Source organism: Nilaparvata lugens, unplaced genomic scaffold (assembly GCF_014356525.2).
Source record: "Nilaparvata lugens isolate BPH unplaced genomic scaffold, ASM1435652v1 scaffold4786, whole genome shotgun sequence".
Taxonomy (NCBI): domain Eukaryota; kingdom Metazoa; phylum Arthropoda; class Insecta; order Hemiptera; family Delphacidae; genus Nilaparvata; species Nilaparvata lugens.
In genome coordinates this window covers 1,200-25,343 of record NW_024090814.1, presented here as the reverse complement: position 1 = coordinate 25,343, position 24,144 = coordinate 1,200, and the positions used below count along the sequence as shown (strand labels likewise).

Below are 24,144 nucleotides of genomic sequence, written 5' to 3'. Positions count from 1 at the left end.
AAGAAATCGGTCCGCCATTTTGAATGCAACTTTATTTTTTTTAATAGGAAGGGTGTTCATGCGATACATGATTTCGATACGAAATTTAAGAAAAAATGATGGCGAAAACCGCACATCGATATCTCAAACGTTTAGAAGATATTCATATCATAATCAATACCACTTATGTTTCATTTCTGATTTGCATGGTATTGATTAATAATGTGAATATCTTCTAAACGGTTTGAGATATCGATGTGCGGTTTTCGCCATTCATTTTGTCTTGAAATTCTGTATTGAATTCATGTATCGTATGACAACCTTCCTTTAAAAAAAAATAAAGTTACATTCAATATGGCGGACCAGATTTTCAAAGTCATAGTAAAGTGGAATTTTCAAATTGAGTAGGATCCCCAATCACACCCACCGTCAAATTACCTTTGTGTATTAGATATTAAGCCTTTCTCGGACTCACCATGTATAATAAAATGATACTGTAGCTACAGATATTTGCTGTATGTCTGATAGTATCCTGTTTTTTCTTCAAATTATCTTTAACTGGGAAATCCAATTAGAACGCCTGCCCACTCTCTGTGTTCACATCCGAAAACTAAGTCTTCCAACATACCTTGCAAAATATTTCAATAATCAATATAAATGCGTTCTTGCGATTAATCTTATTGGATTTGATGAAGGATTTTCACTATGAACATCAGCAACTATCATTACGATATCAAACAACTGTAATACATTTCAATTTGAATCACTCACATTTAATGAACCAGTTAGTAGAGGCCTCGGTGTACTGATCCTGTAGTGGTTTGCATTTTTCGTTGGCTTCGTAACCTTCATATATGAAGCAATCCTCTACTCTCGCACGCAGGATCTGCAAGATTTGTGAGTCTACTTTCCTGAAAAACAAATCAACATTTCGCTTTATTTTCATTGATCTATATAGAAATAAGTGGAAAAAGAACAACATGCAGACATTACATTGTGCCACCTCTCATCATCACTCACAAGCCTAGAGCTTATGTGGGCATCGCCATTAGCAAACAAGGATAGGTACCGATCTAGGAGAATTGGTGAAGCATTTATTTTTTTATTCAATGATACGCAGAACACAACTCATTAAAATGATTGGAGAAGGACCAACAGCAACAGGTACAGCCCAAAACTGTTCCTTCCCCGAATATTTTTCGGGGGAAGTCTTGTATTATATATAGCTGTATAAAGATTTGAAAGAGTTTATAACACTTTTTGTAGATAACATTAAATTATACACTAATTATTTGTGTGGGTTAAACATTCCATTTCTTCGATATAAAATATCATATATAGATGGTCAGGTTCAGTCACGAGAGAAAAGTTGAAATGGCAGCAGCATGGGGAGGGATTAGAGTACTGCATTAGCCGGCAAGACAGCTAACTATACGTCTTCTTCACTAGTTGACCTTATTCTAGTAACTGTCCCATATCTACTACTGTATATCTTGAACTGCTACAGCTGCAATTAATAAAGTAATTAATAGCACTGTCCACTGTGATAACCTAATCAACAAGAGTACCGAGCCTCTCATCTGATCTGAAAAATTTGATGACACACTAACCGAAAAGTTAATATCATAGAATAAAAGTAAATAATCCTCAGTAACGACGGGGACAACAACCATAATAGCTGAACTGTCAGGAACTGTTTACAAGAAAGGAGATACTGTACTAATATTTTGTCTAATTTTAGACCAATCTCCATTGTCAGTAATGAAGAAGCAGCTGGTGGACCATTTTGAAATGAATGTCTTGTTTGTAAGGAGCCATCATAGTTTAACAAGAGGTGGATCTACTTCTACAGCAGTAATGTCTCTTGTGGAGTCTTGGCTGATTTTGAGGATGGAGATTCTTTGGAATTGCGGATTGGTGGTTTGCAACCTGAGTAAAACCTTTGATTGTGTAATATGAATTGCTGCTAAGGAAATGGGTACGTTTTGGTGTTTCCGGTGTGGCAGTCAACACTCTACAGTCATACCTTCACAAACGAAAGCAAGTGGTTGAATCGGAAGGTGTTCGATCGACCGAGCTGGATTTGCATCAAGAAACACAACGACGAACTTATCATAAACCCTCTTACTGTGGCAAATAATTATATTCAATCACTTTTATATATCTGAAATAAACAAGTTGACCGACCCTATAGTTGAACCAGACATTGATGCAGCCCATGATGTATCTGAGGAAGATTTTCATTTATGGCCGACTAATCAGAGTGAAATTGAAGATATCATTCAATATTCTTTTTATAAATTAAATGCAATTTATCGATTATAAACATTTTGAATATTTGTATATTGACTTGAGAATTACAGTATTTACAAGTTGAAGAAATTAAAGGTATTTAGACTATTTGTCAATAAGTGTTCCTCTAACTCTATTTCATTTGGCTTCGATTTCTGCCTGCGTCTGCTGCACCACCTGTTTACGTTTATTCATTCCTTTCCTTTCTAGCTGCTTCTCAATAATACGAGCGCTCATCGTATAAGAGCACTACCTCCGTAAACAAAACCATAGAGCATTCTGGTGACGTCAGCACAAGTAAGGCTACTCACCACCTCCTACACCAATAAAAACACTAACTCACATTTGTTGATTTCAGTTGAGATCAGTTAGTGTTTTTATAGGGATAGTGAGTAGCCCTACCTATGTTGACGTCACCAGAATGCACGATGGTTTTGTTTATGGAGGTAGTGATAAGAGTCTGCTACTTTTCTACGGGGTCGCCGTCTAGGTGTCACCCCGACAATCTGACACCTAGTCATTTTGGCCATAGGCGACAACCAGTATCATCGTAAAAATATACAATTGCCGTCAAGTTGTCACCCCAACTTGTCACCTACTGGACCGTAGGTGCCAACTTGTCATGACCGTAAACAACATCCTGACACTTCACACACTCACGTCAGAGTGTCACCCCGACTACTTGCCTCCTGTACCTGCAGGTGATACTTTGTCGGCACCGTTTACGACAACGTGACACCTAGCACGCTGGCGTCAAGGTGTGACCCTGACAACTTGTCACCTACAGGGCACCAGTTGGCACAACCTTCACCCCCGCGGCGTGGGAGGGGGGATCAAGCAATTTTCATTACTGGTTATGATGTAGAATTGAATTCCAAGAACTTTTGGTTCAGTAACATTTTCCCGTCAAACACACGGTTCGGGAGATATTCGCCGTCTTTGCTATTTTTAGGATAAAATTAAGGAACATTTTTTGAGTTTATTGAAAACAGAAAATAATTGAATAATAAGCCCTTTTGATGACTGAACCAGATGTAGAACACAATTCTAAACACATTTTGTTCAGTTATATTTTCCCGTCAGATGCACCGTTTATGAGTAAATTGAGTCTAATACTAAGACAGACAAATTTTCATCCATCAATGATATGGTAATCATATGGAATTGTGATTTTTTGTGGTGTGGAGTCCAGGTGATAGGTTGTCGTGACCGTAGACAACAACCTGTACCCTCGTAAAAATATACCATTGCCGTATATACCTTTTCCCGAGATAATAAAGACATCTAAGGTGGTACCTATACACAAGAAAGGTGAGAAAGATGAAGTGAGCAACTATAAAACTGACAGTACAGAGCGTATTTTCTAAAATTTATGAAATAGTTTTTTTTTTGAGAAGACTAATACGATACATGGAAAAAGAAATATATTGAACGATTACCAATTTGGCTTCCAAAAAAAGTAACACGACGGATGCTATTTTTGATCTGATAGTTCAACTCAATTACAATCTAGATGGAATAGCTGAGCAATTATGCATTTTTTACGATATGACTAAAGCATTCAACCTCCTTTCACACGAAATACTCTCAAAAGAGTTATTAACATTAAGCATAAAAGAAAGCCATGGAGGTGGATTGTCACTTATTTAAGGGATAGAACACAGATTGTCATTGCGAAGCACTCAGGACAGGATGGATTAAAGGGCTGCTGTAACTCAAGTGTAGCCTATCACCACCAACTAACATCAGAGTCTCGCAGGGTTCAAACTTGGGTCCGGTGCTTTTCTTATATTATACGTGAATGACCTGCCTGATTCCATTCCTACGGGCAAGGTATGGCTTTTTGCAGACGACGTTATAAACAAAAATATAATACTCCTTGTATAATCTGTTCAACAAATTGTACATATCCCTTCCCTGGCTATCAGCGAGAATCACAATGCGGTTTTTCACCGACAGTAACTTTGTGCAGTTTGTACTTGCTCTTTCACTGCAGATGTGTGACCCGCGGCTGACTGCTGCGATTCGCAATCATAATTATCAACATCGAGAAGCGAGAAACGATTTGTCACGTCTAAACCACATTAGCCACAAACTAGATTCAACTTACAAGTTTTCTTGGGGGTAATGAACTGTTCTGATGGAAACGTTTCTCTTCTTATAAATATTGTAAATTCGTGTTCTAGCGCCGATTTCCGAGCTCGGGATCTATAATTTCTGGACTTACAGAGTCCAGGACTAAAATAAGCGCTCGGGTCTAAATTGACTTTCTGAGTCACGATTTTATGTTCTAAACTCCGGTGTCTATTAAGTTCTCGACTTATTTGAGTCCAGGACTTTACCGCACATGAGAGAAATTCACAATATTTTGCTGTTGTATTGTTGGCATTACAGCAAAACGGAAACAGCTGATTGCAGCGGGATAATTCAAATGAGCATGCTCTCCAAACTATTTTGTGAAAATACATTTCGATTTCTTTGTAGGCCTATTCAAAGCAAAACTTTTGAAAGGTGAATGAATAAACATTTCATTTTACGTTATGCTATTATTGATCATTGATCCTAACCAGTGATTTTGGAATAAAACTTTCATTAGGCTATTAAGTTTGAAACCGTATTTGATTTTAAAAAAAAACTGGAATAATAATTTATTATTGTTATACTAGTAGTTCTGTGAACAGTAGACCTCACGCAGTATTCTCATCCACAAGTACCTGATTGAAAATATAGACCTTATGGAAATACAGCAATGGACTGGCTTCTCCACACATCTGTGAAATCACTTGTCAGCTGATTTTTATGATGAATAATTCTATAGTCAGATTTTTACTCTAATATTGGCGTATAAAGGAGGCTCCGTTTTCCTTTTATATTATCCTTGAAATGCAAAATTTCTAAAAACCTTGTATATATGTCGATGCGCAATTAAAAAAGGAACATACCTGTCAAATTTCATGAAAATCTATTACCGCGTTTCGCCGTAAATGCGCAACATATAAACATTTTAACATTCAAACATTAAGAGAAATGCCAAACCGTCGACTTGAATCTTAGACCTCACTTCGCTCGGTCAATTATTATTAATATGATGAATATGACATTGATTAATAACATTCAGATTGGAATACAAATTCCAAGGCAATCCTTGTATTATTTTTCTTGAACATTTTTAGGTTATGTCACAGTCGTAAAATGAGGCTAGTTTTTTACACATAATTCTGATACAATTTTATTCCAAAATAAACTTGCAAACTATAAATTATGAATTTAGATGGACTAATCCAAATAATTTAGGTATTCCATGACATCTATTTGACTTTTCATCTACTCCAAAATAATAACTGAATTGTGTTTGCTCAGTTAAGTCTAGAACTTAAATTTAAACCCTACTCCAGTAGAGGGTTTAAAATCACGCTGTTTTAAGCGTTTTAAGTTTCTGGACTTAACGATTTTTGATAAATCCTCGACTTGGAAAGAGGCGAGAATCTAACTCAAGTCCTGGACTTATAATCCCTTCACTCAGAAAGCGAAATTATAAATTCCAGGGTCTAACATGATCTCTAAACTCCAGAGTCTATTCAAGTCCTCGACTACGTTAACGCTCTGACTCGGAAAGCCAATTTTCTGAGTTTAAAGCCAGTTAAAGTCTAGAACTTAGCTAAATCCCAAGCTTGGAAACCGGCCCCTAATGTTTTAATTTGATCAGCTGCATGCTTTGCATCACCTTGTAAAAGATTGACCATAGTATCCTTTGTAGTGATTTCCACTCTTAGATTATCAACAGTGGTTTGCACTGAGATTAGCTTTGACTTGAGCTCTCTAATCTCAGAATCCGCCCTCTCTTCATTGCAAATCGAATCATCCAACTCGTACTTCCTGTTCTTCCGTTCCTGTGAAATTCACTGTGATTTTCCCAGTGAAACATTTTCAGCTGCTAAGTCTGCTAGGTTTGTCTTTAGATCTTCATTAACTTTAATTGCTGCATCGTATTTATTAAGCAATGAAATAACAGGAATTATATCTATTACTGCCTCCCTCGAAACTTTTTTCCGAAATGACCTCAAGAATCGCATGAAAATTTACTGCGATATCTATCACTGAGCTGTCAATCAAGCCCTCTTTTAGATTATTCAGATTGCTCTCCATTCGAGTTTTATAGTTATTGCGTATATACCTTGTCATCATTGCAATCTGGGATGTACAAGTTGATTCTATACTTATGCAGCAACATTTATAACATATTACCCCAGGATATCAAGCAAATCAACAATCTGGGGCCATTCAAGAAATGCTTGAGAAGCCACCTATTGAAGAAAATGAAATTAAAAAAATAAAGAAAATGAACTTTATTCTGCATTTGAGTAATACAACATTTAAAACACTGATAGTTTCAGAGTTATTCTTGCAGCAATTTTCATAGACGCTGCCAGTTTACATTCATTCTATATATAAATTTCATAATAATATAAAGGTAAGAGATGCTAAATAAAATAAATAACAATTATTATCTGCGGCCATTGCGGTACAATGATAATAATTTTATAAGAAAAATACTGTTTATAGAGAACGAAACTTAGAGTCAAAATTTACAGTTAAAAATTTAATAACGAATAACAAAACTAAAAAATTCAGAAACATAGAAACAGTTCAAAATACAATTCAGAAAATTTATAAAGCACTAATATATTCATGAAGAGATTACAATGGGGTTAAAACTATAATCTGACATGTTAATATAAAACTTGAAGTAAACAGTATAAATCATGTTGTTGAAACAACCAAGGTTTTATAATTTTCGTGAAATTTGTAAGGGAGGTTTTCCTCCTGCCATCATTAGGTATAATGCTATACAGTTTCGGACCTAGATAACAAATGATTTTGCAAAAAACTGAAGTTTATTCTAGGTAGTCGTGAGATGGAATCCTCTCTTCGTCTTTCAGAAAAGCAGGGTCTAAAAAACCCATCATTACCACTACGCAAAAAGAAAATTCTTAATACTTCAAAAGCAAATAAATGCCGAAGTGGGAAAACACCCAGTGATTGGAACAAAGGAAACGAAGGCTCTCTTTGATTTTTGAAATGTATTATCCTAATAAAGTGCTTCTGTAACTATAATACAGCCTTTTTTGAGTACTTTGAGGATGCAAGCTGATTATTGCGATGACGACGACGACGCTTTTAGCGTTATCAGTGGAATAACTTCAAGTATCAAGTAGGAAAGTAAATGCTTCAGTTGAATGAGGACAAGACGCAAAACATGATTTGAACATTGAAAAATGTAAGTCATGAAAGTGCTGGCTTAATCAGTTGGGTTTCTGGATTAATCCCAAGCTGATGTGGAATGAACTTGTTTAGCAACCTTTAAAGAGTGAAAGGATGAAGTTATCTGTTCAAGCAGACTACCTGATAACAGCATACCACTCATTGTTCCATAGTCACATAAGTTATGAACCACTAATTGTCAATTTGATGAAAGCAAGGAGCGCTCTGGGCGTACAGGTATATGTATTATAAAAAATAAAATTAATAACAAATTAATAATAAATTAGCCTACCTGTCTCTTTCAAACTGCTGGTCGGCTTCAAATTTACAAATGACGTCATCATCATAGCACTGGTCAATAGTTGGCACTCTTCTAAATTGCTGATGGTAATAAGGGTACTTTTTTTGATTTGGCTCGACTATGGTCTCTGAAAAATTACATAAGAAATGTATAATGGATTATTATTGATCAAATGTATTTACAATAGTATGCATTCAACGTTAGGATTTAAAGGTGTTCAATTTATTGAACAGTGAGTTTACTGAGTTTCCTAGACCTCCTTCATATCAAAACTGTCTGCAAAATCACTATTTTAGGTTATAAATGAATAAATACCTTGTAAGCTAATAGTAGCAATTTGTTCGTCAGAAAAACAAGCACACAAAACATATATATCAACAACAGGAGAAATTGATAAAGCCTATTATATTAATGAGCAAATTAAGTCTTAGGCGCAAAAACACAATTTCACATGAAGAAAAACAGTACCGTATCCCATAAAGTTCATGTATAAAATTCTTTGATGGTAAGAAAGAAAGAAATATTTATTGCCAAAATCATTAAACAAACTTACAAATGTGAAAAATATAAAAACTTTCATATGCAATACATTGCAAAAACTAAAATTAAAATATTTTCCATTTAAAAATCGATTATAATATTATCATTGGCGTTACCAGCAAAACTAAGTAGTTTGAGCGATGGCAACGAGTAATCAGTCTGCTATAATTAGTGGCTTGAGATTCAGTCGAAAATAGAAAAAATATAATAAAGAAAAAGAAACATATGGAATGTATGAAAAACTAGAAAAAAATAAAATTTCAATCCGAAAAGAAGAAGTACTAAGAGTGAAATACTAAGAGAGCAGAAAAACTAGAATGAATTCATAATAATTTAAAAACTCAAAAGAAAAAGAGATGATTCATGTAATTATTAATCTACAATTCACTGTACATATGTAATCCATTTAGAAACATAATGTAATTCATTTGTAGCATATATGCAATTCCTTTTGTAAGCAAAGAGAGAATTAGAAAAACAATACAATACAGTACACATGATACAAAAAATAAAACTTAAACTCAGAGAGAGAAAATTAATCTGGGAGTATAGCCCTACTAATAATAAATTCAGAGGAACTGAGGAAGACAGTATATGTACATCAATTAAAATATTTTAGGTATGATATCTTCTGTCTTTATCCAGCTTTCAATTTTAATTTAAGGGCTTTTGTAGGTTTTCTTGCAATGAAATGTTCCGGTATAAAATTAATAAGCTTTTTTGTTGTATAGTTGAATTGTCTTCTGCATATAGTTAGATCTGTTCGAGGAACAAGCATCTATTTACTGATCTAAAACTATAATTAGTTGAATGAGGTGTAAAAAGATGTATATGGTTGCTGATATATTTAACAAGATTTCTGATATACAGTTGCCTTGCTGGCTAGGGTACCTTCTATGCACTCCTAGTGCTGCCTTGAGGATACTCTTTTGAATAATATTTAGTTTATTGAAATGAGCATTAAAAGCACCACCCCAGACCCTAATTCCATACTGAAAAACTGATTGGGCGTATGCAAGATAGACCATTTTACTTAAAGATTTATCTTTTAGTAAGCTCAATTTATAGTATTTATAAATCATGAATTTCATCCTGCTACACATCTTATTTATATGCTTATTCCATCTTAGATTTGGTCCAAAGTGACACCTAAATACTTTGTTTCAGTTACCCTCCCTAACACAGGACATGAACAACTCATATCATCATTGTTGGGGTCATTTAAGTAATTCCTTTTATGTACTCTAACTGCATTTACATTATCTATTTTGTCAGTTGGCTGTGTACTCGAGTTCGGAGAAAATGTCATATAAACACTTTTTTATAATTCAATGTCAAAACATTCTTCACAAGCCAAGACCTCACCCTGCAAAGTCCACTGTTAGCAAGAGATATAACACTGTCCCACGAGGATCCAGTAAAAGCTAATACAGTGTCATCCGCGTAAGACAATATCCTACACCCCTGAATAGGAAGACTCAATAAAACGTCTATGTAAGCTAGAAATAGAATCGGGGATAATACTGTTCCTTGAGGTAGGCCAAATCCTGACAAAGCTATTTTACTCTCCCTTCCATTCAAATTAATCACTTGTGTTCTGTTTTCCAAATAACTAGCAAATAGTCTTAATATTGGACCACGAAAGCCATTTCCTTCAAGTTTCTCAAGCAGGTTTGAATGAGGGATGGTGTCATACGCCTTAGCCAGGTCCAGGAATACAGCTAAAGTTTTTTTTATTTGACTTATAGTTATTTGTTATTATATTTACAAGTTCAGCCATGGCATCCTCAGTGCATTTTATTTTCTTGAAAACCATATTGATATTTGTTTATTAAATTGAATTTATTCAAGTATGGAACAACCTGTTGTTTTATAATTTTTTCAAAAAACTTTGGATACTATATTACTTATAAGGCTGATTGGACGATAATTGGTTGGGTTTGTTTTACCTCCTGACTTGTGTAATGGAATTATGTTGGCAATTTTAAAACGACTTGGGAAATGCCCTGTTTCGGGTCCGTATCACAGAGACAAGTTCTCACAGAGACAAGTAGTGTTTTTGAACGATATTAGTGTCACAGAGACAAGTTTCATAGGAACAAGTAGTTTTATAAATGGCAGTCTCACAGGAACAAGTTCCCACAGAGACAAGTTGAGTCTCACAGAGACAAGGTGAGTCTCACAGAGACAAGGTGAGTCTCACAGAGACAAGGTCTGTTTCACTGGAACAAGTAGTGTCAGTGGAACAAGAAGAGGGGTAGAGTCCCATTCGAACAAGTGTAGTGTCACAGAGACAAGGTCAGTCTCACAGGAACAAGGTTGGTGTGGTGTGTTGCCTACACATGAAGATGAAGGCATTCCATTTGCTCTAATAAATGGGATGTCATCTGTTTTTTAATATATATACATATATATTATGGTGACATGAATAGAATAGAATGACTGCCTTTATTTTTCTTAGAAAGCGAAGTTAGGGCGCAGTCGACCCTCTCTTACACTCAACTCTCTATCAAGTATTATAACAATACGAAAAAAATAAATACAAATAATATGATTAAAAACAAACAATAGTTAAGTTATCTACTTATTTAAAATAATAACAAATTTTAAATTATTGAAAAGAAAGAGAAAAAAATGACATTGAAAATAATACATAACAATGCTGAATGATAGTATTTTCTGATACTTCATCACTTTAGTAAAAAATAAGACACTACAGAATACAATACAGTAGGCCTACATAGCAACTGAAGTGTTTGCTATACATTTCATTTCCTACTTATTATCACTATGTAAATCTCGAAGTGGATAAGTAAATATTACATTATGATTTATTTAAATAGTAAAATAGAATCTTCCTTCAATCAACAAACAACGTCACAAACAACGCTCCTTCAATCCACGTGACATACATATATAAATATATAATTTACATATGTTAATAATGTGGTGACATCATTTGAAGCCAGCTTTAAACGTTTCTCCTGTGGAGAAAAAATGATGAATTTAGTAGACTTTTTAGTGGATCCTAGACATTCAGATTCAAATCTATACATAACAATTGATTCCCCTTTTCATCCAGGATATTTGTGGTTTCTTAAAATTTCGATTTATTGACCGAGCGAAATGAGTTCTAAGATTCAAGTCGACGGCTTTGCATTTCTCTTTATGTTTATATGTTCCGCAATTACGGCGAAACGCAGCAATAGATTACCATGAAATTTGACAGGTATATTTCTTTTTAAATTGTGCCTCGACGTATATACAAGGTTTTTTGAAAATTTTGCATTTTAAGGTTAATACAATAGGTAAAGTCTCCTTCGAACGCCAATATTACAGTAAAAATCAGAATAGAATCATCCATAATAATTCAGCTGTTGAGTGGATTTTTAATTGCATGCAATAACGCATGCAATTAATATATCAATGTAACTTAGTAAAAAATCAGCTGTCGTGTTGACTATTCATTGCATGCAATGACGCATGCAATTAATAACGGAAAGAAAACATAGTATTTTCTCTCGACCTTTATCTGCTTTCAACTCGGTCTGACCTGTTGAAGGAGATTAGATTTTGATGTTAGCATATTTTTGATACACTAACCCCAACAGCCATTAGCCGTTTTCACACCGACATCTTGCCGACACAACATACAAACAGGATTTACTCTTATGGACAGTATGAGACGAGGCTGTGTTTTATAACTGCGCGAGGTCTACTGTTCATAGAACTACTAGTCCAGGATTAAAATGTTGTTTTACCAAAATCATCAAATATTTAATAATTCGATACAATGATACATGTACAAATGTGAAGCTGACTTGCACCGAGGTAGAATCAATTTAATTTTAAATAATTTGAAATATATTTAAAGTTGTTAGGCTTCATTAATTCATTGAACACCTATTTTATCATTATGTGTTACCAGAACCTATTAGAATTATAGATTGCCTTTAATGAATAAATTGAGTTCCATGTAAATGTATTATTTCCACCAAACTCCAAAATAACTATTTCAATGTGACTTTTAATTGTTCAGTCAATATAAAATAATTTTGATTCTGCAGTAACTTATACATAAGTGATATCAATGTAAGAAAGAACAGATTATATACTTCTACATGAATGTAACAATATTGGAAAGATGTTATCCAACGGTATTTGAATACACCCCTGACTGTTACTGTATGGGAGTACCACCAGTAATTTATAAGTTTTCAATTCGTCAAAAGAGTGGTTATAGATAAAATAGTGTACTCAACGGTTATAATCTTCTCCTATCTATATTTTTCTCATTATTGTTCATCTTCTTCCTGCCGCCAAAGTGCAGTACTTTATACCTGGCAATAGAATTTTTAGAAATAGAAGCATTTGGTTAACTTTGGTTTTACGCTTCAGTGAACATAGTCTATGAGCAGGGTAGTTCTACCTGGACACCACCGATGACAAATTGACCGGGCTTTCCAGAAGTACCTAACGGGAAACATTTGCTTTGTTTCATGGAAGCAAGGCATTGTAATACTGAATGAGTATTTATAGTTCTATAAAGCAAGGCCTTTTGGTTCTAATACCCGAGACGTCAGTCTGCAGATTGTTGTTATGGAATGCAGAAAACTTCTTTCACCAACCTTAGACAATAAATGCTGTTTCAAAAGATTGAAAAGATAGCATGCCGCTTCCAAAATCTATGGATATGGTTTATGTACTATATATATATATATATATATATATAGATATATATATATATATATATATATATATATATATATATCTGTGAGTGTAGCGTAAGGGACCACTACCTCCGTAAACACGAGGTAGTACGATGTTTACGGAGGTAGTGAAGGGACACACTATTATTCCTCACCCACCATATAGCATATAATATATCGAACTCTGTCACTCCACTCAACCACATCACTCTCTTACACATACCCTTTCCTTCGGGCTCACTCTCTCTCTCTCTCTCTCTCTCTCTCTCTCACATGATAATGAATTAAAACGCAGATTTCTGTCTTTGACACTAATATCATGCTTTAGTTAGATCAATAATGTTTCAATTGCCATCTAAATCTAGGTGAACTATTTGTAACACATAAACTAATAATTAAAACCACCCTAAATAAACCTTGATTAGTCCCAACCGATATGGTTTACAGTAACTTTAAGGACATGACAATAATTATTGTGGGTTGGAACCCATTTTTCTGGTGCTCCAAACTCGTTATTTAATAATAAACCTACAGTTTAAGAGCCATCACTGATAAATATGTCACTTAGTATAAATACAGAAGAACAAAAATCATAAACCTTATTCCGGGACACTTTCTCATTAATTCTTAATTCTCGTATAGCCTATGTGTGTGATAAACGAAATTTGAATTTGAAATCACAACAATTTTTGAAAAACATACAGTTTTGAATTACGTGCTTATTCTACGAAAATTGAAACCCCTTTCTTAGCTGGCGTCTAGGAATAAGAAATATATTGACCGATAAATACAAACAATTTGGATGTAGATTAGGCGAATTGGCCTTGTCTAAAGGATTCATCTTATAGTCTGTTATACAATAAATGAGCAATTCAATTCATAACATCTAGTAGTCAGTCATCTTATGAATAGTGTTATCATTCATCAAATCAGTCTTATCAAGTCATAATTATCATCACCCAGTACAATTGAATAAATTAAGTCATACATTGAAAAAAGACATAAACTATTTATAAACTCACAGCACTGAATATCATATTTCAACAATTTGAAAATTAATTTACGGAACAATAAGCATTTTCATTCAGAATTACATTTAGTGCGTTTTTTAATTTATTCAGAGGCAAGTTTCTTCTAATATAAGATAAAGGCAGATTATTGAACATGGAGTACACTAGATAGGAATAAATTTCAAGCTCTTACTCAATCTGACATTAGGAGTTACAATACTCTAGTAGTCCAGATAACAGTAGACCTCACTGAACATCCTTTGCAATGTGGTAACGAGAATATTCAGCCATCTACTAGAAATGCTATCTACTAGGAATAAAGTCATTGTAATAATATCAGCGCTTTTATAAAATGTTTGCCAATGGCCCCACTAAGAAATCTGATCAGGCTGGTTGGAGACTTCCAATCAACCATACATTACATTACATTACATTACATTACATTACCAGGGCTACCAGACATTGTTTTGCAGTAGTCGTACTATATCATAATGGAAAAAGTAGAACTTTGATATGAAAGTAATGAACTCACTCCGCTACAAATAAAATCTATTGGTGTGCTAATCTAAATGTTGCACTACTTCAATCCTGTAAAAATGAATACCGGTATAATACTTATTCTGAATTGATGGAATCCCAAGTCCCATTGCGCTTATGATAATTTTAAATGTTACTTTATTAACTCAGTAAGTTCAGAAAGTTATTGCTCAGTTGAATCAGAGCTACGATTAAAAAGATGATTTGGGAATTATCAAGTGGCACTTTTTGTTTTTCACTGGGATTTTCATTTTGTAACATGTAGAGACGCTTGTAGAACAACAATCTGTTAAATTTTTTATGGGAAAGATTTTATGAGGAAAATGAAGTTTTTCATTGACATTATCATCCGTAACTCGGAACGCCATGATAAATCTTGGCATCTAAAGCTGCGTTTACACCAAAGTTATTAACGAAATGTTAATAACTTAATCCTCACAGATTATTATAGATTGAACGGCACATGAAAAACACATATGTTCATCATGTGTATGATAAGTTATGTTCAATCTAATAGAATCTATAGAATCTATTGGTGTTGACGCAGCTTTACTCTGTGACTGTCTGGAGTTAATATTATATCAATTTGAATTTACAATTCGAGACCGCAGCTCGGAAAAAGAAGAGATGATTAGCTCATAATATTGGGGACCGAGCTTCGCTCAGGAGTACAAAAGCATAAACAATTTATTACGAAAGAAGGAATTATAATGAAAAACCATTTTGGCCATGTGGTTTTTAAGAAGCGGTGATGAATAGGTCAGTGGTAGGCTATTTGGCTTTTATATATTCCATTTCATATTCATATTGATTATTCTTTCGGGTTGAAGGTTATATGTATACGTATTAGATATATTGGAATAGTTATCTTGGAGTTTGGTAGAAATATATTACATTTGCATAGAACTCAATTTATTTATTTATTTAAGTTATCTTCTATCTGATTCTAATAGGTTACCAACCCATCCCTATCTTATATGATAAACCTTCAATCATAATCATATACCTGCATGATTAAAAAACAGCAGACATTCAATTTACTAGAACAAATAATGGAGTGCCTTCAAGTTCAGATGTAGGCAACACGCCTAACTTCTTCCTACATTCGCTACCTTGTCTCTATGACACTGACATTGCTTCTGTGAAACACCTTGTTCCAGTGGGAACTTGCTTCTGTGAGACTGCCATTTATAGCGCTACTACTTTGGACGGAGACCTTGTCTCTATGAAACTGCTTGTCTCTGTGGGAACTTGTTCCTGTGAGACTGCCATTTATAGAAATACTTGCTCCTGTGAAACTTGTCTCTGTGACACTAATATCGTTCAAAATCACTACTTGTCTCTGTGAGAACTTGTCTCTGTGAAACATCCCAACTCAGTCCCATAGACAATAGAGACCGGTCAATCTTCAGCCAGGGGCTTCATGCCACTTTGGTCTGACTCATCACTCTGTCTCCCTACTGTTTGTTGCCATCTCGTCCTCCTCATACCACTCATGAACCTGTGGAATTAGGTTATTTATAGATTGGGTAGGGATCGCTTGACTAGAAAGTAGAATGTCAGATGAGGAAAAGAGTGTGTGATAACCAAGAGGTTTAGTGGTGAAGGTCAGCCGTCACGAAGCCTGCAGTTCCTAGGATAATGTTATATTCTAAAGTGATAGGATACAACTATCTGGTGAAGTAAACAAACAAAACCAAGAAACCTAGTGAACCATAAATATTAAATATAACGCAACATACATTTTGTCTCTTGTTCTTATACAATTACAAATACAATCGGTAACATCCGGGATATTGAAAAACTCTTATTGAATAAAGAGGGGTTTCCACGAGGAATGCATGGGTGCATTTGTTGAACTGCCGTGTTGTAAGAGTCCTCGCTGATGCTGGCAGCCGGTTGAGATGGCTTCGCCTCTTGTGTTGTGGTCATGAAAGTCACTCCTCAGACTCAAATATTCCAGGGTGCCCTGATTTGTTTAAGGGATATGAAGATGTAAAGGCAGATGACAGTCATGACCGATTCTGCACAAAATAGTGGGTGACAATGATCAATTATGCCAGAGCCTGTGATGATCCTGATGGCCCTCTTCTGCAGTAGAAGACTCAATCAATACCGCTGGCTGCACACCCAGGTGTCTAAACCGTACATCACTATTCCTTGGAAGAAAGAGATATGCAGTCCTCACATAGCTTTTAGGTACACACAGCATCAGCTGTCTAAGTAGGTAGATTACTCTGGACAGCTTTGTACACATGTAGTCGATAATTTGAGGGTTCCATGTCAACTTTGAATCAGATGAAAACCCAGAAGTCCAACACTCCTTGCTGATCTGTGACATTTCTCAAGCCAAATATTATCCGTTGAGTCTTTTCCTCATTTATTTTGAGATAGTTGGACTCAAACGAAGCTGAGACGGCACTCAGAGACTGGCCCATCTCTACATTCAGATTGTCCACTGATTTATTCACATCATACAATGTGGTGTCATCTGCATATGCAACCAACCTGTTACCCAACACTGATGGAAGATCATTCATCATGATAATGAAGAGTAGGGGGCCCAATATGGATCCTAGGGGAACCCCATGATGAATCGCTTCCAATCCAGATAACCTTCCATTCACCTTAACTGCCTGGCTACGATCCGACAGATAAGACTTGATGAGCTTCAATGTCCCCTCTGTGACTCCATTAATCCAGCTTGAACAGAAGAGTTTGGTGGTCGACAGTGTCAAAAGCACGGCTCAGATCACACAATGTCAATCCGGTGAAAAAACACGGCTCTCAAAACCCCAGAATGGTGTTTACCAGCCTTCCAACTGCCTGGGCTGTAGTTCTGCCAACTCTAAAACAAAACTTAGCATCTACAAACACCCAGTGCTCTCGAAGTACCAGCATAACTGCTTCTTAATGATGGATTCTAGTATTTTTGAGAAGACTGGCAGGACAGTGATAGGCCTGAAATTACCAGGCATATCGAATGATCCTTCTTATGCACTGGAATGGTCTTAGCGATCTTAGAACAGTAGGGAAGACACCCTCTGAGATGCATGCATTCAGGCAGGAGGTCAGGGGTATAAGGATTTGCATAATAACACTCTTGGTCAGATTCACTGACATGCCAAAAAAGTCTCCACTATTGAACTCTTCAATTCACCTACAATTTCCAAGTGAGAAAGCTGCCTCAGGCTTGGGCACAGCATTCAGAAACTGCAGGGCTGATTCTTCTGGAGTGCCTATAGAATCACGAACTGCCTTAACTGAGTCCACAAAGTAGGAGTTGAAAACGTCTGGCTTGATCCTCGTGGTTCTTCCTGGAGTCCTTATTTCTCTTCTTATGACTCTCCATGCAGCTGAGTACTTATTTTGTGAAGAGTGTATATGCTGTGCATTTGCATTTCGTTCAGCTCTTAGAAGTTTTTCTTTGTAATCTTTCTTGAGCATTAAGTACATTTGCTTGGCATCATTTGTCTTGAGATTTCTGTACCAATCATATGCCACAATGAACCAGTTCTTGAGTACAACCAATTCTTGTTCGTCCAACAGGGCTTATTTTAAGTTGGGTTTTTGATCTGGTTTTTCTATTTTGACAGGGAAAACGTTGTCAAAGAGATACTTGAATCGACTGAAGAATTTGTTGAAATTTTCTTCTGCAGGGCCAGGTGTTACTATTTCATTCCAGTCACCAGTGACAGGAGGTGTGAGAAGTGGTTCATCCGACTCTTAGCTATTGGGCGCCCATAATTTCCTCAGGAGGATCATTCTCAAAAAGATCAGAGCTCCTTCCATCCACAGAGAAACAGATGGACTCATGGTCACTCAAAGCATAACTCATCACTGCCACTCTGTACAAACACTGTGGCAAGTTCATTACCATTACCACATTGTCTAGACAGGTTTCCTTTCTTGTGGGTGTCTCACAGTGCAGTACAAATTCATGGACCTCATTAGAATTCTTTATTTGAATAATATACAAAAAAACTTGATTTGACAATAGCCTATTTAGAGATTTGGCTCTTATTTCCTCTAAACTTGAGCCAAAATTTAACTATACTATTGTGAATCAAGCCTATTGCACTTGACAAAAGGTTAAACATTTTAAAGTTTGACTACCTGATAATTTGAGAGTTGTGACTGGTTATCATTATTTTATAACATATCAACAAATATAAACGGTAGATATTTAATTTCAAAAAACCTGTTAAGATATTGTGTTTTATTGAGAATTGGTAAAACATACAAAATATAATAATATATTGGCTTATTATAGGCTATCCAATATTATTTTTTCCTTCTACTTGTAGTAGGTTATATTATAAATTTACTTACTGCGAACCCAATCTCCTGGTGCTTCAAAGAATGCGACAAAGCTACTGACTGCTTTCACAAGCAAACTTTCAGTCGTAGGAATTTGGATTTTTTCAACATCAGGCATTTTGATTGATTAATAGGAAATTGAAGCAAATGATAACTTAACCTATATTATTACAAACAAGGTCGATCGGACATCTCACATCTGAGCTCGTGAGCTGAAAGTTGGAAGTCGAAACAGCTGTTTATTAGATTTGCTTCTCCTTAGACCAGTATAGATTAGGACACGCCTTATTGTATATTCTTACTGAAAGTTCATGAAGCCAAAATGTACTACCATATCGCCCCATCGTGACGTCAGCATCGTATAAAACTTTTCTGTAGAGTTGTAAATTAGATAGATCTTATCTTCCATGTATAATAATCTTCAGTAATTTACTTCCATCTGAAATATTCACAATCTGCTATGGAAACAATGTAAACAAACTCTACAGAAAAGTTTTCTATACGATGCTGTTGTCATTATGGGGCAATATGAGACAATATGGCAATATGGCAGTAGATGTTGGCTTCATCGACTTTCAGTATTGGGCATGTCTATTCCAAAGACCTTGAAGCAACGAGCTATTATAGTAAACTATGGAGCGGCTGAGTGGCCACGTTGACCTGTTACGAATTGAACATTATAATCCTCCATATTTGCATTTAGTTGTGTTGTTTACTTGACTGCAGACTAGAGCGACGACGCGAACTTTCAACCAATAGGAGCGCTCCGATTCCGGGTGACTCGAGTTAGAACTCGTAGCCCGTACTATTTGGTCGGGTCACGATTCCTGACCCGGGCTAGAAAAATCAAAGATGGCGACCGGGTGATGAACTGTCAAAAGCTCCCATGAAACGCGGGTTACCTAGCTCGAGTCACTCGAGTCATTGGAGCAGTGTATCCCTGAAGACGCTCATAGGTTATCTTCAGGGATACTTTTGAGTCAGTGACTCGAGTGACCCAGGAGCTTCTCTTTGGTTATCTTCAGGGATACTTTTGAGTCAGTGACTCGAGTGACCCAGAGCCGAACAAAATGGCGGCTGACCCGGGGCAGACTAGTGATCCCATGGAACGACAACCAGACATCGACCGGTCGATGCTGTTTGGCGCGTACTTTTGAATATTCGGATGGCGCGAATATTTGAATAAAACACCACACCACTGGTGTGACACTAAAAGTAAGTTGTTTTGCAAAACAAACATGGCTCATGCTGTAATAAATGAGTTTATTCTAGGAGAATTGGATAAGGAACAGAATAACAATAATAATTATTATTATGATGCACCAAACATTGTAGGGCCAGTTGCTGAGGAGGAATTGGGAAATCCTTTAAGGGTTTTCAATGAATTATTCCAACAGGAATGTAATAATACGAGACCTCACAACTTGGGTTATTTTGAAATTAAATATCACTTTATAATATGAGTGAGTTTAAAAGCCATTTTAGAATGTCTTAGTAAACCATGCAGATAAAAGATTCCATACTATTATCATCAGAATCTTTCCATTGAAATTTTGTAAACATAGTTAATGTAGCATTATTCTATTCAGGTCACCTACTGAGAACATACCAAGTGGGTCGCGGTGTAGATTTTGGATTTTTGTTTAATAATCATTGATATTATAGGACTATATTTTTGGCGTCATCAAAGAGACCACTGCACTAGTCTTCATTGAATGAAAATAATACCATTTTCCCTAAAAATATATTTTGGCTGCTTTTAAATTGTATAAAAATGAAAGAAAAACTGATTTACTTTCGACATTTTAAAAGAACCAAAATGAGTTTAGAAATAGAGCCAACATTACATTTTCTAAACCAAATTTTTATAAAAACATTTTGAGAGACTAGTTCTGTTGTTGCACCATTTCTCTCAAGTTACTCTTTTCAAGTAAATGGTTTGTTATTTTATTCGAAATTGACTATATCATTTTTTATAATGAAATCAGTGCTGTAGACTATTTCAAATTATTATCATTTATTTCCAATGACCAGGCATTCCTGGATAGATCGATCACGTCTTCAGTTATAGGATGGTCATAGTTGACTAGACCCAACTATAGGCCCGCCACAACGTAGACCCACGCTAATCCATGAAAAGCAACCCACGCCGTGGGATGTTTTGTAAACCATTGCTAAGCCTCTCCAGACATCTGTGTAATACATGCAATGAATAATCCACTTGTCAGCTGATTGATTATGAATAATTCTATAGCAATGGTTTACAAAACATCCCACGGCGTAGGTTGCTTTTCGTGGATTAGCGTGGGTCTACTTTGCGGCGGGCCATATGAGCGTATAATAGAGGTACTGTAAGATATAGGCCATACGAAAAACCAAACATGGTGTATTTCAAATCAAAATTGGTGGATTGTTTGTTTTTTTTATTAAATTCCAATTTTACAAAGATTAACATCAACATTTTTAGGTGCTCTTAGAAGTTATAGGAAGGAGAATTAATCAGCCTGCAAATATAAAAATACCTCTTGAGGAGAAAATACTTTTTACAGTTTGGATGTTGAGCAAACCAGAGACATTCTTAGCTGCTGATGACAGATATATTTTTTCTAAAGTACTGCTTATAGAACATTCTATGAGATAGTGGATGTCATTGCAGCTTCAGTAGATGAACATGGTCGACACTCTTGCAGCAACAAAAGTCATCTGATGTAATAATAATAATAGCCTTTACCAAATTATAACTTGTGCTTGCTACATAAGAACTTCCTTTAATACAAGTTATCACGGGTTGCACAACGGTCTGTTAACTTTTAATCCCAAATAAATTTCACTTTTGTTGCATCATTAGTCCACACATGACCCTCTGTGGTGACTTCTGTAACATAAAGAAAACAATGATATTAAAACATCATTAAGTAGTGAACATGATTGACTTCCATAAGGTAGGTCTACTAAGAATTATGTTATAATTACAAGTAGTGCAGTCTATATACAGTGGTGCTTGCAAAATACATTGTAGTTCTTAATTTTCAATATGTTATAAATCACTCTCAAACAGGCTGTATCAGTGCCACTTATTTGAAGTTGTCTTTTGAAGGAAACTTCGAGCTTGGCTACAAAATCTTACAGAAGCTTGATTAAATTACACCGGAAGAGTAGCTCAAATTATGTATAATCACATAAACTTAGAAGAAACGCGTCTATAGTGAGGTCACGTTATATTGGCAGTAGAGTAATATAGAAGAACAACGTTGCCGATTCTCTGCCTTTTATAGCTGATACAGTATATCTTATGTAATTGTTCATTCTTCTTTAGAACAATCAATTATTGTACTCATCAAGTGAATTTACTTTTCAATAAATAATACACTTGCATAATTAGATTGAAAATTTTGTTAATAATTAACAATTATTGATCATATTTCAACATTGTAAAAAATCTGGCAAAAGGATAGCAACACCAATGTTAATCAAATACTGACTATCCTAGGAAAAATTAAAGGTTACAAATTTTCCTAAACATTTTATTCGTCTCACAGTTTTAGAGATTTCTCTATACTGTAAGTCTTCTATGTTTTTCTCTGTATCTTCTTTAGTATTGACGAGAAGACAGACTTCTTTCAATTGTGGAGTAGCTTGGTTTAAGTTTTCAAAATGCAATGGGTTTAAAGCTGCATATTATACACCAAAGTTTTCACAGATTCTTCTATAAAAAAGTTGTTGATTATCTTTAAAAATTGCTGTTCTCAAACAATCTAGAGCAACAAGAGCTGTCAAAATTTTCGCTAAGAAAGCATAGTCTGCATGGACTTGTAATGAAGGAAAATTTTGTTGGCAACTTTCTCAGTGTTTACAATGTATGGAAAATAAAAATCATGTTAGATAGAGGGATTTTTACAAGTTGAGGAAGCAATTTCGCTGTAATTTTAACATATTGCCATAATTTGTTTAAAACTTTGAATGACAACTCTAATGTAAAAGCTCCAAGTTTTTAGCTTGGTGTAAATTATCACAGTATCTACAAAAAATAGCAGCAGAATATGGTAAAATTATTATACCAATGTGACTACTATCACTAATCGTTATACGGTATGTGATAGAAATTATATATAAGAGGATTGCATGAAAGCGCCTTACCTGCTGCTAAACCAGCCATCTCGATGTGGCCATAGTTTTGTTTCAGATTCAGATAGGACTGAAGAAGTCCAAGCTGCCTGTAAAACAAAAATCATGAAGTTTCAGTACTTGAGCTATTAAATTTAAATTAGGCCTATACCATAGAATAACAAACTTTTTAATGAAATGAAAATGAGTGAAGTTATTAGGTTCAAGTTTATGTTTAGCCGATTAAGTATTCTGAAATTTGATAATGAAATTCTATTTATTTTTTAATAAATTATGCCATAAACAAAATACAAATAGGTATTGAGGTTAAACAGCTATAAAAATCTAAGAAGAAACAGAAGTAGCCAAAATCAAAAGTAAATATTTCAATGCTATTTAAATGGATCAATAACTTTCATGACCACACAGAATAATATTATATTATTTATTTTATTATTCACAATTTCCTGATGAACACTAAAAAGCCTACTGTAACAGTTTTGGATACCGTAGATCACGTCATGAGCACAAATATATTATATATATATTTTAATATAATAGTTATACTAACTAATATATTGTCGAAAATGCAATTAATAAACTTACCAGCCAATAATGTGTAAATTTCCTCCTTTCCAATTATTTTATAAAATATGCCTTCAAAAACAAACTCATGTTTGTATTCGTAATAATCCTCCATATTTGCATATACTGTGTTGTTTACTTGACTGCAGACCGAGGAGACGACGCGAAACTTTCAACCAATAGGAGCGCTCCGATCCGGGTGACTCGAGCTAGAACTTCGTAGCCCGTACTATTGGTCGGGTCACGATTCCTGACCCGGACTAGAAAAATCAAAGATGGCGACGGGTGATGAACTGTCAAAAGCTCCCATGAAACGCGGGTCACCTAGCTCGAGTCACTCGAGTCATGGAGCAGTGTATCCCTGAAGACGCTCATGGTCTCGAAACAGAGTAACGGCCAGCAACAGTCACAGTTATTCAAAAGTATTCTTTGAGTATCTATAGTGAGGTCCACGTTATAATGGTAGTGTACGATTTGCAATAGTGCCTTGTAAATTTGCAATAGT

The 24,144-nt window shown here is 35.2% G+C and overlaps 1 protein-coding gene and 1 long non-coding RNA gene across 2 annotated transcripts; both read right to left on the bottom strand.

Moving 5' to 3' along the window:
• Positions 1 to 727: 727 nt before the first annotated feature.
• Positions 728 to 19,143, bottom strand: LOC120355786 (NADH dehydrogenase [ubiquinone] 1 beta subcomplex subunit 10-like). The gene is made up of 3 exons (XM_039444480.1): positions 18,963 to 19,143; positions 7,826 to 7,961; positions 728 to 890 (listed from the first exon to the last, which is right to left on the bottom strand). The coding sequence occupies exons 1-3, from the start codon at positions 19,066 to 19,068 to the stop codon at positions 743 to 745; spliced, it is 390 nt and encodes a 129-aa protein (XP_039300414.1). The 5' UTR covers positions 19,069 to 19,143; the 3' UTR covers positions 728 to 742.
• Positions 19,144 to 21,737: 2,594 nt separating this feature from the next.
• LOC111049494 lies at positions 21,738 to 23,767 on the bottom strand. Its single transcript, XR_005573837.1, has 3 exons — positions 23,661 to 23,767; positions 23,088 to 23,164; positions 21,738 to 21,825 (listed from the first exon to the last, which is right to left on the bottom strand). It is a non-coding gene; the product is annotated as an uncharacterized LOC111049494 (long non-coding RNA).
• Between the last annotated feature and the right edge of the window lie 377 nt (positions 23,768 to 24,144).

Excerpts from the sequence above, each read along its gene's own strand:
- LOC120355786 (XM_039444480.1), bottom strand. The coding sequence starts at position 19,068 with ATGCCTGATGTTGAAAAAATCCAAATTCCTACGACTGAAAGTTTGCTT. Across the intron at positions 7,962-18,962 it reads ACCAGGAGATTGGGTTCGCA|AGACCATAGTCGAGCCAAAT; the intron begins GTAAGTAAATTT and ends GTAATTTTTCAG. Across the intron at positions 891-7,825 it reads CAGCAGTTTGAAAGAGACAG|GAAAGTAGACTCACAAATCT; the intron begins GTAGGCTAATTT and ends TTTGTTTTTCAG.